The following is a 15226-nucleotide window of genomic DNA, read 5'->3' on the forward strand; positions in this document are numbered from 1 at the left end:
CTCATCTTCTCAACAGAACATGATTTGCCTTCTGCAGCTTTGTCCTCAGCAGAACAGATCCCTGATCTGCAGTGAAACCTGCTAAACCACAAATATCATTCTGGGATGATACATCTCATAGTCTCCAGGGATGGAGAATTGATTTGGGAGCATGGAATCATAAGATTATACCTGGGGGGAAAAAGAAAAATCTCCCAGGAAGGTGACCGAAAACCTGCTGATCCACAGAAAGGAATGGGAATAGCTGCATGTGGATTTGTATTTGGAGAGTGGGAAAGGGTACCTCAAATACAGGACTTTATTAGTCAAAATCAGCAAAGCTCCTGGCTGACAACATCAAAACACAGCTCTGTGAAAAGGTGCTAAAGGAAACCTCTATCAGATTTAGGAAGTGGGATTTTAATGTAACCCTGTGTGATACAAACAAACAAAAAAAAGGTTCTTAAGGTTTCAAGGAAGAAGTGGAAAACCTTCTACAAAGAACAGATTCCTGCCCTCTCCCATTCTTAACCTTAGTCAAGCTAAGGAACATAGGAGTAAATTTACTTCTTTGTAAGATCATTAGCTAAGGAAGAAGTTGAGGTTATGGGGTAAGCCCAGGTACTGCAAACTGTGGCTTATTTTAGAGATATAAAACTTACCTATTTTGGGATGGGAAGTTGGCAGTGCAGCTTCTGGAAAAGGTGAAATCTGACAATTGTCCTGATAACTTGGATAGTGAGGTTCTGGATGACTGACACGGCAAGGTTGCTGGACAGTAGTATCTTGAACTATTGGAAGAAGGAACGGTATTATAAACCCATAAAGCACTTGTTATACATTGCTTTGACATTTTTTGTATTTAGATTGACGTGAGTTTCCAAAATCTGTGGTAACTATAAGCATTATGAATGCTTCTGGAAACAATGGTGTGATTTTCATGGGGCGCCAGGTTTGTAAAATTTTTGGTGGTACCCAGAACAGATCCAAGCAGAGCCATCCTGTCCATAAGAGGGACCAGGGCAACCACCCCGGGCCCTGCGCTTTGCGGGGCCCCACGCTTTGGGGATATGCGGGGTCCAGGGCAGCCTGGAGGGTTAGCGGGGGGCCTGGCACTGGCAGCAGCAAGCGACCCAGCCCCAACCCGCCCTGCTGGCTCCTGGTGTCACTTGGGGGAGGGGGCCGAAGCCAGAAAAAGGTGGGGCGAGGGCTTGGGGGAAGGGGTGGAATGGTGGCAGGGAGGGGGCGGAGCAGGAGCAGGGTGGGCTAGGTCGCTTGCTGCTGCTGGCGCCAGGACCCCCGCTAACCCCTCAGGCTGCCCTGGACCCCGTGTCCCCCTGAAGCGCGGGGCTCCCCAAAGCGCAGGGCCCAGGGCGGTTGCCCCGGTCCGTCCTATGGACGGGGTGGTTCTGAAAATTTAAGCCCAAAGATTGGTGGAGTCAGGCCCACATTCCTGAATATTGGTGGAGCATGGGCCCCACAGGCCCACATAACTCGCTACCTATGGTAATTTGACATTGCTGCCAGACAAAGAGTCCATCCACTGTTACTCCATGTGAGTCTCCTCTTTCACTTTTTAAGGTTTCTACAAAGACTATTACCCCTCCCCTCCAAACTTACTTCTATATTGTCAAGATCATCCAAAGATTCCAAAATGCTTGATAAAGGTTTTATGATTCTCAAAGATGGCACAGTACAGATGTTCAGGACTTGCCCAAGGTCACACAGTAATTCTAAGGCGGGGCTGACACTAGAACCCAGGTCTCCTGGCTGCCCGTTCTGTGTTCTAAACACTATGCCATAAACAACTACTGGTAAGCGAGCATGGAGCTGAACAGCAATGTGCTGAAATCTCACACCACACCTTAAATAGGTTTGCAATATACTACAGCAGTGGTTCTCATCCTATTTACCACTGTGAGCCGCATATGCAGCTTTCTATGTGTTATGTGGCCCACATCCAAACAAAATATATACTACCCGTATGGCCCTGATGTCACATGGGCCGTAGCTGTGTGCTGATTGGGCCGCAAACAGCCGGCGGGCTGAGAACCACTGTACTAGAGTGATTCGGAATACCCTATTCTCCTCATTCCCTTCTCTTTTCATGTTGTGCACCTCAATGTTGCATAGAAGGCAAAAGCCTGTATTAAACTATAGGAGAGAGAGCTAATAAAGCCCAAATACATAATCTAGCTCAAAACTCACATCTCTCCTGGCAGATTGCATTATCTTATGTTCTACTCCCTCTATGCACAGTGTTTCCTCTCCAACTATCTGAAAGCCACTGCACTGCATTACAGTTCATTAGCCTACCTCTCCCTGGAAAAAATATTTGGTGGGGCTTCATATGAAGGCTGTTATATGAAAAGAACTGTTGTACAGTACACTGTACATAAATCAAGTTAGTCTAGTAGCTAATAATCACTTATGAATAAATAACTCTTATTACAGCAACAATATGCAGCCATATTTTTCATTTTCAATATGCTTTAAATAATACACTTAAATAATACACTCTCATATAGCACTTGTCATCATTAGACCTCACAGCACTCTACAAAAGGAGGCTAGTATCAGTAGCCCCATTTTACAGATGGGGAAACTGAGGCACAGAGCAGTTAAATGACTTGCCCAAGGTCACATAGCAGGCCAGCAGGAGTGACACAGGTCTTGTGTGTCCCATTCCAGTGCCCTCTCCACCATACCACACTGCCCCTCAAACAGTATCTCACCATGTTCTATCACCATACCGCTATATCTTAAAGTAAACGTCCCATACCAGTTTTGCACCCACCAAAACTTGGCCATGCAAAATTGTTTGCACAAAAAGTGGACACACAAGACTTCAACAGATATTCAGAGGGTGGGTTGAGGCCCTTTCAGAAATTTTGCCCATAGTATGGTAACTACATTTCAGTGTCACTATTCTACACATTGCAAGGTTAATACAAACAAAACTTTAGTTCCACTGAACTTGCCTTCAGACTGTATTCCTTTTGTATGTAATTTGCAGGCTGGTAGTGTGCATAGGTTAGAGCAGTGGTTCTCAACCAGGGGTACATGTACCTCTTGGGGCATGCAGAGGTCTTCCAGGGGGTACATCAACTCATCTAGATATTTGCCTAGTTTTACAACAGGCTACAGAAAAAGCACTAGCGAAGTCAGTACAAACTAAAATTTCATAAAGCCAGTGACTTGTTTATAATGCTCTACATACTATACACTGAAACGCAAGTACAATATTTATATTCCAATTGATTTATTTTAGAATTCTATGGTAAAATGAGGAAGTCAGCAGTTTTTCAGTAAAATGCTGACACTTTTGTATTTTTATGTCTGATTTTGTAAGCAAGAACTTTTTAAGTGAGGTGAAACTTGAGGGTATGCAAGACAAATCAGATTCCTGACAGGGGTACAGTAGTTTGGAACGGTTGAGAACCACTGGGTTAGAGGCACAGAGTTTAAGGCCAGAAGGGACCACCAGATCATCTAGCCTGACCTGTATATCACAGGCCACCTACATCGTACAGCACCCGCACACTAAACCCAACAACTGAAATGAGACTAAAACTACTGTATTACAGGATACTAGACTATTACGTGACACATGCGGAGTATAGGAGGGACCAAGTTGTACCAGTGCCCAAGGCCCCTGAAATTGCAGGGAAATGATTGAGATATACCAGAGAATGCTGCAAGCGACCCATACCCCATGCTGCAGAAGAAGGCAAAAAACGCCTTAGGTTTTACAATAAACACATAGAAAGAAGACTTTAAAAAAAAATTACAGGATACACAACTTGGACTTTATTTAATCCAAACTCTAAAGCAAGAGACGCTTTTGTTGGGTATGTTTTTAACATTGGTATTTGTTCCTTCTTCAGAACTATTTGAATTGCCAGATGAGCTATTAATTCATTACACTGTTTTACCTTCCACTGTGCGGGCCTTCAAGTAATACTTAAATTATCATTGAAAGAGTAGGGGGAAAATATTTCTATTTTTTCAGTTTACTTTGGAGATCTGACAGCATTTTTCATTCAGTCAGTTTCATTGCACAGACAGTTTTCCCTTTTGGGGGGTTGTTTTTTCAGAGTAAAAGGGGAAGAGGAAAACAAAAGTGGAAGATGTGTCTGTAAAAAACACAAAAATTACCAAGGAGGACGCAGTATTTTTAACTTATTTTATGAAATTGACAAGATTTCAAACTGAGGAAAAGAGAATGAATGATCTATACCCTTTGGTTAAGCCCTTGAAGAAAAATCTCACAGCTGCTTTCAAAGCCCTTCCTCTTTTGGCAACGGGAGTTCAGAACCCCCCACACGTCACTACTGCAAACTGCATGTGTGTTTTGAGGACTTACCAGTGGCACCAGCGAATACATCACCCTGGGATGGACTTTCTGAGATGATAGCTGTGGCCTCCACAGTTGATGAACGGTCGAAGGTCAGAGCACCAGAAGTAGTGATCTGTCCTGAAGGAGTCACGGTGACTGGAAATAGCAGAAGCACTTTCATAATTAGTGCTCAACTCTGAAGCCTTGGTTGTTTAGCTGTTGATCTCCCTGTTCTGAATCATCCTAAGTCACAGAATTCACAGATCAGTAATTGACCTGTGTTATCAATATTTGGATAACACCTCCATCGCACAGAATGGTAAATGGAAACAAAAATCTCATTTTGGCTTCTGAATTCATTGTGCACACATCAGCTTCCCAGAGTTATGGCTCATTTTAATCTCTGAAGTGTGGTGCCCAGATCAGTCCTGCGCAGTTTTATTCCTACTGCATTACAATCATTTCAAATCACTACACAACTGATGCCGCAACACAGAAGCCAACTGAAAATAAAGCAACAGGGCTAGGAAATCCAACAAGGCAGATCTCGAATTCATGGAAACTTTAGTGAGAGCAGCTATTACTGGTCTGAGAAACTAGACTCGCCTCAATATACTTCCACTATACTTTGGTTCTTTGGACTAATATTACCATATTTCCCTTAAAAGGTGACCAACACCACTCTGAAACAACGAACAATATGCAACGCTAAAGCCACAAAATCCTTCCATACCAAAATTCCAAAGACAGTGGACTAAGGTGTTTAGAAAGATCTTAAAACAAACCTATCTTTTTAAACTCCCCTAATCAAGCCCAAGGAAAGGAACCACACCTGCCGTCTTGGACTCACTCCTGTGCCAATTATATGTTCAGATAGATGTTTTCACAAAAACACACACACAAGTTTGAGAAATGGCTGCAGATACTCATTCTTGCAAGGACCGGTTACAAGATGGTGGCTACTACTAGTAACATTCAAATAGGTTCATCTTTATTTCAGAAGCTCATTTGAGCATGTTAGAGAGCCAGAGAACCTGTGTTCAATTGTGTTTTTAAAACAAAACTGATCAACAATAACCAATTTCTGAACTCCCTGAGCACAAGGCTTTGATCATGAGGCTGAAGTCTGCAGGATTCTGCAAGAGATCGAGTCATCCCAAATTCTGGACCTCTTCCCTTAAAATTGAACTGCTTTACATTTCATCCAAACTTCCACTTAATTGCCATATACTGCTATTGTCTATATTTTCTTTCTCAGTATTGTTGACAGTTAACTATTTTTCTTGGCTAATAAAAATTTTCTTTCAGACAATACAGGAATGTTATTGGCCATTAACATGGCAAATTTTCTTTCAGACAATACAGGAATGTTAATGGCCAACTCATTCAGTAATATTGCAATCCAAATGCTGAGACTTCACTACCAGGAAGAGACTGGAAAGTCACATACACTGAACTATGACATCATTGAAGATATCAGGAAATGGAAGCAGACTGTTTATAAAAATGAACCTTTGTTTTCACACAAGTATCTTGGTAATCAAAAACAGTGAGAAACAAAATACAGAAGATTATATGGTATCTAGATAGGACTTAAGTTTAATATATTCTGAGAAACCTGTTTGAAGGTGAAGATGGCCCATACAGCAGTTCTCACTAAAAACTTCCAGATCAGAGACCATTCCAGAAGCTTAGATTCTTTTAGTATGTCTCAAGAAACAGTGTGAGGCTGAATATACAGACCCTGCCTGCTCTCGGAAAGCAAAAGACCAGCATAAGGAATGGAACCCGAGTCTCCTGAAGAGCACAAAGGGGTAAATTTTCAAAGTACTATTGCTTAACTCCCACTGAAAGTCAAATCAACAGGTGTTAGGCACCTAGTTGTGGAAAATCTACCTCTAACCTCTATGGAACGAGGCCAGGGCTCCAAAGCTTTTGATGGCCCACTGGACCAAAAGACAAGGATGGGAATGGAAATCCAGGTTTCCCGTGCAGCAAGAAAAAAATACAACCCAAGTTTTAGCAAACACAAAAGGTTTTCAAGATTCTTAAAAAAATATTTTCCTAGAAACAGACTGAACATTTTTCTACTGAGTTTGCAACACTGTGCTCATGCTCAAGAATTAAGAAATGAAACTGACTAATCAGACCAGTCTAGTTTCACTGTCCAATCAAAATGACATACCAAAGCTAAACTAACAATCAAATTTATTAAAGCCTTTCCGTTTGGATTCTCTAGGATGTCATTAATATGGAAATCGAGCAAAGACGACAAAATACGATTTATCTATCATGACAATGCTCCTCTAATAAAGAACCGGCAGGTCTATTCCAGAAGGGAACTTACAAGTGGTAGCAGCGGTAGCAGGAAGCAGGGTGATGTTTTTGGGAGAGTCCTTTTTCACTGGAGTTGTAGGCAACTCGTTTTCTTTTTTTCGCCTTTTATAAGGGACAAACAATCGTACTGGGCCACTCTGAGAGAAAGAGAAATGAGCAATTATATGAGCTTTATTAAGACTCTTTGTCCTTTTTCAACTTGATCATGTTTGCTCTAACTCTCCAGACACAGCTGGGAGCATACTGTTTTATATGTAGCAGCTCTTCCTGAGGAACACAGAGCTAACAAACCATTGGGCTCTCCCTGCTGCTGCATTTTGTCAAAGTGCCAATTAAGACTACAGCAGAGATATTTGCTTCTTCTCTCCAGGCCAAAGAGAACAGTTAAGATGCACAATATTTAAGGTATTATTGATCTCAAGCCTTTCAATACAGCTGGTGGTGTCACTCCATGGTCAGCACTAAAGATGGTCAAAACTGAAGGCTAAGATATTACCAGTCTCAGCAAAGAGCATATCCCCAAACCAGATACCCACTTGTACCAACAAAATCTCTGCCTTCCCACCCCTATTATGTTACTCACTCATTTCACACAAAATGCCCGCTCCAGCTAAAAGGGCCCAGACTCAGCATCTTACCATCATTATCTAAGGAGCAGCTCTGAACTTCAAACAGAGGGATTTCATTACCCCTTTCCTTACTCTAATCATGAACAAAGCACACTGCATACACAACACTCCCAACCCCTTCCTGTCTCAGGTTGCTGATGACTTAAACTCTGATGGCCATGTGACACCTTAACTGATTATCACTCAAACATGAAGCCAACACTGAAAGTTTTCAAATTAGTGGTTGTAAACTTGCAACTCACCAAGGTCATGTCATCACAGCAGGCAGCACAAGTGCATGAGGCAGCATGAGGATTTAAAATCCCATCCTGAAATTGGGAAGTTACCAGGACAGCATTAAAAGAGTCACAAACCACCCAAAGCATGAACATACTCTAGCAAAAGCAGCAAAGAGTCCTGTGGCACCTTATAGACTAACAGACGTATAGGAGCATGAGCTTTCGTGGGTGAATACCCAACTTCTTCGGATGCATGCATGACAACTCTTCAGAAACAAAGGGAAAGATGGGGAATATACCAAGGGAAGAAGAACTCCAAAAGCAAAGACAAAGGGCAGGTGAATGTGTTTAGAATAGTATAAAGGACCTCTGCCCAATTGTCTGTTTAATAGTAATGCCCCATAAAGAATGCCCATAAAGAATGGGCCTCCCGTCTAACACTATGGGATGTAAAATATCTAGAGTAACCTAGTAAGAAGCAAGGGAACCACTTGTTCCCAGCCAAACAACAGTAAAAGAGGTCCGATTACAGAATTAGAAGGAGATAATGCAGGTGGGGAGCCTTTAAGGCTATCATTTCCCCATTTCTGCCACATGAAGTTCAGTGCTGGAACTTATCCCATGGTAGCTTCTAACTGGAATAAAGCTATAACCCTTTTTGAGCTTAAGAAACATTTGGACTGACTTAACTTGGGAACCTGGCTAGGGGTTCTACCCCTTGGTCCTCAGCAAAATCAAATCACTGTTAATGAAGTGCCCTGTTGTAACATCATTTCTCTAATACTCCTGTGATTAGGTCAGTGTTCTCCGCCCTCCCCCTCCCCCGACTCATCCCTTTGACAGAACACAAGCATTTGGCCAGGACATTGGAGAGTCAGACACTGCCATCCCTTCCCCTGGAGCAGAGACAAGCACAGGCTTGATCTTACATGAATAAGGCACTGCAGTGGCCTCCCTGCATAGCGGATGCTTCTTTTCCAATCTTTGCTGCTGGCTCTTCCTGCCATGGCTTCAAACTCAGTGGGGCAGTACCAGTTCTCCCCTTGCTTAATACATCGGCCCCGGCCTCCTGAAACAAGGTAAGAGAAGGCATCTGGTGGTTAAGAATAACTTTTTCACTTTTCTGAAGATGTCAGCACTGAAACCATCAGGTGATGAAGCAGTTAATCCATAGCATGTAAATATCTGGCACACTAGTCTAGTAGTTCCCACCCTGTTAGAATAATTGTACTCATTTAAGACCTTGGCTGTATTAACCAGTGCTTACCACCTCCTGTTCATTTGTGTGTGCTTAGGCTGCTCCACATCCTAGTCTCATTAGCACCTAGATCCACGCTGGAAGAATGCACTCCTCTGTGGCACGTACAAAGCTTTCCCAGACAAATGCCATCAACTTCTCCAGAAGTAGTGCTCTCCTTTACTTTTATTTTTAAGTTTCTAGCCTTTATGGTTGTGAAGAAAAGCTTCTATATGTGAACAAAAGGGCAGCCATAGATGCCTGAATCTGCAGGCAGACAGCTCCAGTTGCGGCTGTGTCAAGATTCAGCTTCTGACACAACCAAAGAATCCGTGTGGGAGTCAGGCTTCCTACTCTCCAAAGGAACAGAGTGGGGTAGCAAGAGGCCAAAGCACCCAAGAAGAGCAATATCCAAAAGAAGAAGACTGGCTTGGAAATTCTCCCTTCCCTTCATAACAGGTTTTTAAGAGCAGCACAATTAAAACAAGCACACACCAAACAAAGATGTACGAGTCACCGTCCCTCTCTTGTGGAAGGCAGGAAGGGCCTTTTTACCTGAACCAAGCCTGTTTTTATACAGGATTCCGCTGATATTCCGGCATCGCACAGGGAGTTCACTGTCATACACTGATGGGTCCCAGTTATACTTTGTGCCATTTTTTTCTTGACCAGGTGTTAAGGGAGTGGGAGGAGACTGAGAACCTTTGGGTTAAGAAAAGAAAGATGAAACATACTAAATGCCCACCAAACACAGCTTTGGATTTTTAATATCTGTGACACCCAGACTGTAATGCAATTAACTCAGACAGCTCGTGACTGTCCATAATGAGCAGAGAAACATACTAAATGACATATAATTTAATTTAGAGTATGTTAACAGCATCTTTCAGACCAATGAGATTGTTTAGGGTGCTTCTAGGAGCCCTGGTTAGGTATAACATTATAAAACAGAAAGAAAATAAAGGAGGCTAAATTGTAGAATCACAGAAGTGTAGGACTGGAAGGGGCTGCAACAGATTACCTAGTCCAGTCCCCTGCACTCAAGACAGGACTACTTAATAACTAGACCATTCCTAGCAGGTGTTTGTCTAATCTGTTCTTAAAAATCTCCAATGCCGGAGATTCTACAGCCTCCCTAGGCAATTTGTTCCAGTGCTTAACCAACCTGTCAGCTAGAAAGTTTTTCCTAATGTCCAACCTAAACTTCCCTTGCTGCAATTTAAGCACATTGCTTCTTGTCCTATCCTCAGAGGTTAACAAGAACAATTTTTGACCCTTCTCCTTGTAACAACCTTTTATGTGTTTGAAAACTGTTGTGTCCCCCATCACTCTTCTCTTTTCCAAATTAAACAAACCCAATTTTTTCAATCTTCCCTCATAGGTCATGTTTTCTAGACCTTTCATCATTCTGTTGCTCTCCTCTGGACTTTCTCCAGTTTGTTCTTTTCTGAAATGTGGCACCCTGAACTGGACACAATACTCCAGCTGAGGCCTAATCAACACAGTTTAGAGCGGAAGAATTTCTTCACGTGTCTTGCTTACAACATTCCTTCTGATACATCCTAGAATGATGTTTGCTGTTTTTGAACAGCGTTACACTGTTGACTCATATTTAGCTTGTGATCCACTGTGAGCCCCAGATCCCTTTCTGCAGTACTACTTCCTAGGCAGTCATTTCCCACTTTGTATGTGTGCATTAGGAAATGTATCTTAACAGTGAGTTCAAATGGACAGTGAAATAGTCTCCTGGGAAAATGATGAAACTCCCATTACTTCACACAACACAGTCAACCTGTGGCACTCCTTTCCAGAGGATGTTGTGAAAACCAAGACACTAACAGGGTTCAAAAAAGAACTAGATAAGTTCATGGAGGATAGGTCCATCAATGTCTATTAGCCAGGATGGGCAGGGATGGTGTCCCTAGCCTCCGTTTGCCAGAAGCTGGGAATGGATCACTTGATGATTACCTATTCTGTTCTATTCCCTCTGAAACACTGGCATTAGCCACTGTTGGAAGACAGGATACTGGGCTAGATGGACCATTGGTCTGACCCAGTATGGCTGTTCTTAAGTTCTTATTTGAATCATTTAAAATTGCAATAGCTATGGGAGGATGGATATATTATGTATTTTCCATATCATGTTTCTAGGAAATGTGACTTTCAATGTTAAAGAGCTGTTGCGCCACCTTGTGCACAGAAAGAAGACTGCAGCTGCCAGTGCACACACTTGAATTAAGAAATAATCTTTAGAAACAAAGAAACAGTGCTATCTTGACATTCAAATGTCAACAGAAGGTCTTGGTGGAATCATGACCATTTGCAAAGTTTAAAATATAAATGAGTCCAGAACTAGGAGACGGAATTTATCAGTGTTGCCATCCTTTTCCAATATCAATAGTTACAATGAAAAATTCATCTTCCTGGGTGGAATGCAGAGACAAGTGAACATGAGAAAAATAAAGAAAAGGCAAGATTTTCCTGAGTGTGCTTGCGAAAGCAAACTCAAAGAATGAGTGAAAGAAATAGATTTCTTATAGAAGAAATGGGGAGAAAATAATCTTCCTTTACTCCCAAGAAGTACTTGGCTTTTGGATCTACCAACAGAATTTCAAGAGGTGACGGTTAATGCTTATAACATGATTTCAAAGAGTTATACGAGACAGTTTCTAGTTCTAAATACAGGAATAGGAAATATAGAGCTAACCTGTCTGAGTGATGCTTAAAAAACAGAGCAGGATTGTGTTATACCTGGTGTGAGAGGTGCAGAGGGCCCCTTCAGCCCTGTGGTTTCTACAATGCTGCCATCTGTGTGAACCACTATCAGAGTGGCTTTTTCTGTATTCAAGCTGTCCCCAATTTGAAGAGCTGTTCTGCCAGACTACAAAAAAAATAAAGAGTTTTAATTAATATAATTAAAACCTCAGATATTTTTATGCCTCTCAGATTCTTCTCTCTGGACCCCTACAACTCTAATCAGCATGGGAGTAGCTAAGATGGGTGTGTGTGCTTTCAAGTCAACCAAATTCTGGCCTCAGAACAGTGAATCCAAGGCTATATGCTTCAGTTCACCAGCGCTACATGGGAGGACATATTCAGAGTGAGCTAGCTGTGTAACTCTTAACTTTATTGCTGGTTATGTGGCTAAATTCCTGCATGTTGTAATGAAGAGTCCCCCTTTGATCTTAACACAGCCTGAACATCAGAGTTGTACTTGCCCTGAGACATTACATAGGGCATTATCAACATAGGGCCCACAACATTCTAAAGGAATTAAAAAACAACAACCCTTAACTTACCAGCACATGTCCAGATATAGATGCAGCATTTGCCACCGATGTGGTAAAGACATTGTCTGCAGAGGCACCCACATTGGCTACCGTTACTGTTGTCACTTCTACAACATAAAACAGAAGTGAACTTAATATACTGCTGTATCCACAGAACCTGATTAAAGCTAAAAGGGGAGAAAATACAATTGTGTTCTTTTTTCCCCTATCTTATTTCCAATTTTTTTCCAGGTCCTCCTTCCCACCCCCTTGAGAATAAGATCATCCACAGAGGACATTCCCAACTTCACTTCTGATGTCACCTCTGGAAATCTTTTCAAAGAATCTAAACTAGAAATAAATGTCATTCTGATTATTGCTATCTATCTTCAAAACTGGCTTGGGCTTATCATTTGAACACTCTTGAGGCTGAGACAATATTTAACAGCATGTGATTAACTAGGAGGAAGAATGAAGCTGCTTCAGTGTGCATGAGAACTGTAAAAGGGGATTGACTTACAAACCTAAAGATAAAAGGAAGAGAAAACCTCAGACTCTCTGCCTCTCAGTCTATATATTAATTGCTACCACTTCAATAATATCATGATAGACCAACTAGCACATCAGCTAGAATGTATCCAATTTTTTAAATTATATTTTGCATAAAATTTGATAGCATATTTAGTTATGGAAAGTCTTCCAGATTGTCTCTGTCCTGCTGCTGCCTATAAAAATTTGCTTTTAAAGAAAAATTGGTATAAACTAATAGATGCTCATGGTTTATATCAACTTCTGTTTATGCATAAAGTACAAGATATATACAAACCCTTATGAAAACGTAGCTTCTTAATTAAGGGAATCCAAGATGGGTGTTGTATGGTATATATGTGGGGCTTCACAAAGTAAGATCCTACAAGTCCTCTGAGTCTGACACACTTGTAAAGTAGAGACACAAGGTGGGTGAGGTAATGTCTTTTATTGGACCAACTTTTGTTGGTGAGAGAGACAAGCTTTCAAGCTACACAGAGCTCATCTTCAGGTCCTGTCTCTCTAATATCCTGGGACCGACACTGCTAGAACTATACTACATACAAAATTTGTAAAGGAACAGCTGTTCAGAGCACATACAGAATACTTAGGTTGAATCCTGCTGCCATATTTTATGGCATACACACAAAAAAAGATTTCTGTATTCCGGGAATGGAAAGGCATGAAAAACAACACCCAGACAGCCGTGCATCAAGATTGACAGCTAATTATGGGTAATCGTGGACGTATTAGATTTTTATCGGTAAACATCGATTTTACTTTTCACACACAAACTGATGAAAAATATTTTCATCATAATTGTAATTCACAAATAGGCAAAGTAAGAAATATGCTGCTTGACAGCTTATTACAATTTAAGGATATTTACTTTGTATACTTTGACGTGTGATGTTCACAATTTTTGTGTTAATGGTTGTAAAGCTTTACTTTTTGAATCTCAATGTCTATTGTCATTAAACAATTACTGTCTGATCCCTCCCTTAATTTCTCACAGCTATGAAAATCTGAATAGATTAAAAAAAAAAACATTGATATTAACCACTGAAATTATGTAAAAAATTAAAATTGAATTCTATCAAGCCTGATTATGGGCTAAAATCTCTGCTCCTGGCTGCATGGCAGATCTTGTCTCCAATATTTTGCATTTGTTTGGGGAGGCAAAACTCCCACAGTGAGCAGAAGGTCAAAGTCAAGATCTGATGTGCAGAAAGAAGCCTCTTACTCAAGGGGGAAAAAAGTGTATAGTTTACTTGTGAAGGCAGGATGTTGCCACTGCATCTGAAGAAGTGGGTTTTTTACCCACGAAAGCTTATGCCCAAATAAATCTGTTAGTCTTTAAGGTGCCACCAGACTCCTTGGTGTTTTTGTGAAGGCAGTGTGGACTGAAGTACTGAGCAAAAGGTAGGGTTATCCTGGAGTCTGTGTCATGTGATGAAACCTCCAGGAATAAGTTAGGGTGACCAGATGTCCCGATTTTATAGGGACAGTCCCGATTTTTGGGGCTTTTCTTATATAGGCTCCTATTACCCCCCACCCCCTGCCCAGATTTTTCACACTTGCTGTCTGGTCACCCTAGAATAAATCCAACCAAAATTGGCAACCTTAACAAAAGGTTGGGAGTCTGACAGTATTTACTTCTAATTCTGAATTTGCTACTTATTTGCTGTGTGGCCTGGGATAAGTTACTTCACCGGTCTGGCTCCCCAGCTGTAAAACGAAGATAACCGTGTATCTCGGCTGGGGCCCGGGAGGACTGGCTGTCAGGACTTGTGGCACTGACAAGATGCACGGGGGTGGTGGCTGACCGTGTGGGCAACGAGCGCCCTGGAACAGACTGGATGGGGGAAAGCGGCGGACAGCAGCAAGTCAAACCCAGCAGCGCGGCTGAACCGAGGCGGCCCTTTCCCTCAAAAGGACCCGTGTTCGCCCCGAGCCCCAGCGCTGTGACCTGCCGGGAGCTGGTCCAGGGAGATGCGGGGCTGACCTCGAGTAACTGACCCCAGGGCCCGGCTCACCGGCGGGAAGGGCCGGCCCGGCGCGCGCGGGGCTGCGGGGCGGTACCGGCCGCAGCGCGTGCCAGGGCTGCAGGCGCGTCCGCGCGGCGCTCTGTGCGCATGCGCCGCGCTCTGACCTGCAAAGGCGGCAGCAGCCTCGTCCGCGCTCGGCAGGGACTCGGCTCCCATCTCGATGTGTTCGGCATCCGCCGCCATCACGGTCACCGCCGTCACCTGCGCCGCTGCTTCCTCCTCCTCGGGCTCCGCCTCCAAGCCCGCCGCCTCCGCCCGCTGGTGCTCGGATCCTTCCGCGGCCACTGCTGCGGCCACCGCCGCCGCAGCTACCGCCGCCGCCTCGGCCAAGCCCAGCTGCTTCGCCGCCGAGTCCGAGTCCTCCATCCGAGCCCGCCCGAGGCGGCAGTAGCCGGGAGCCGAGCCCGGCCCGAGCCTCTCCGATCTCACACGAGCCCGATTCTCAGATCCCCGGGCGGGGCGCGGCGCTACCCCAGAATGCTCCGAGTTTCCCCGAGCGATCCCGAGTCCTTCCGAAAATAGCCGAGCACTGCCGAGAGCGAGCAGTCGAACTGAACCGTGTCGGCTCCGAGCCTGACCGAATCCTTCCGAGCGCGCCCGAATGCCGCTGCAGGCTAAGGAGCTGAGTTCGACTGAATCCCT

General features: G+C 43.3%; 1 protein-coding gene across 3 annotated transcripts in view; it reads right to left on the minus strand.

Annotated features, from left to right (window-relative positions):
- Window positions 1–14950, minus strand: part of DEAF1 (DEAF1 transcription factor) — a 45490-nt gene extending 30540 nt beyond the window's left edge. For 2 of the 3 annotated variants that reach the window (XM_065402708.1, XM_065402710.1), the window contains exons 1-9: window positions 14689–14950; window positions 12039–12136; window positions 11491–11620; window positions 9295–9441; window positions 8432–8571; window positions 7527–7592; window positions 6666–6792; window positions 4346–4474; window positions 642–770 (exon numbers count right to left, since the gene is read on the minus strand). In XM_065402708.1, the coding sequence (XP_065258780.1) occupies window positions 642–770; window positions 4346–4474; window positions 6666–6792; window positions 7527–7592; window positions 8432–8571; window positions 9295–9441; window positions 11491–11620; window positions 12039–12136; window positions 14689–14950 (1228 nt within the window). The remainder of the gene's footprint in view (window positions 1–641; window positions 771–4345; window positions 4475–6665; window positions 6793–7526; window positions 7593–8431; window positions 8572–9294; window positions 9442–11490; window positions 11621–12038; window positions 12137–14688) is intronic. The other variant, XM_065402709.1, reaches the window with a different exon arrangement.
- Window positions 14951–15226: the final 276 nt, after the last annotated feature.

This window comes from Emys orbicularis, chromosome 4 (genome assembly GCF_028017835.1).
Source record: "Emys orbicularis isolate rEmyOrb1 chromosome 4, rEmyOrb1.hap1, whole genome shotgun sequence".
In the NCBI taxonomy this organism is placed as follows: domain Eukaryota; kingdom Metazoa; phylum Chordata; order Testudines; family Emydidae; genus Emys; species Emys orbicularis.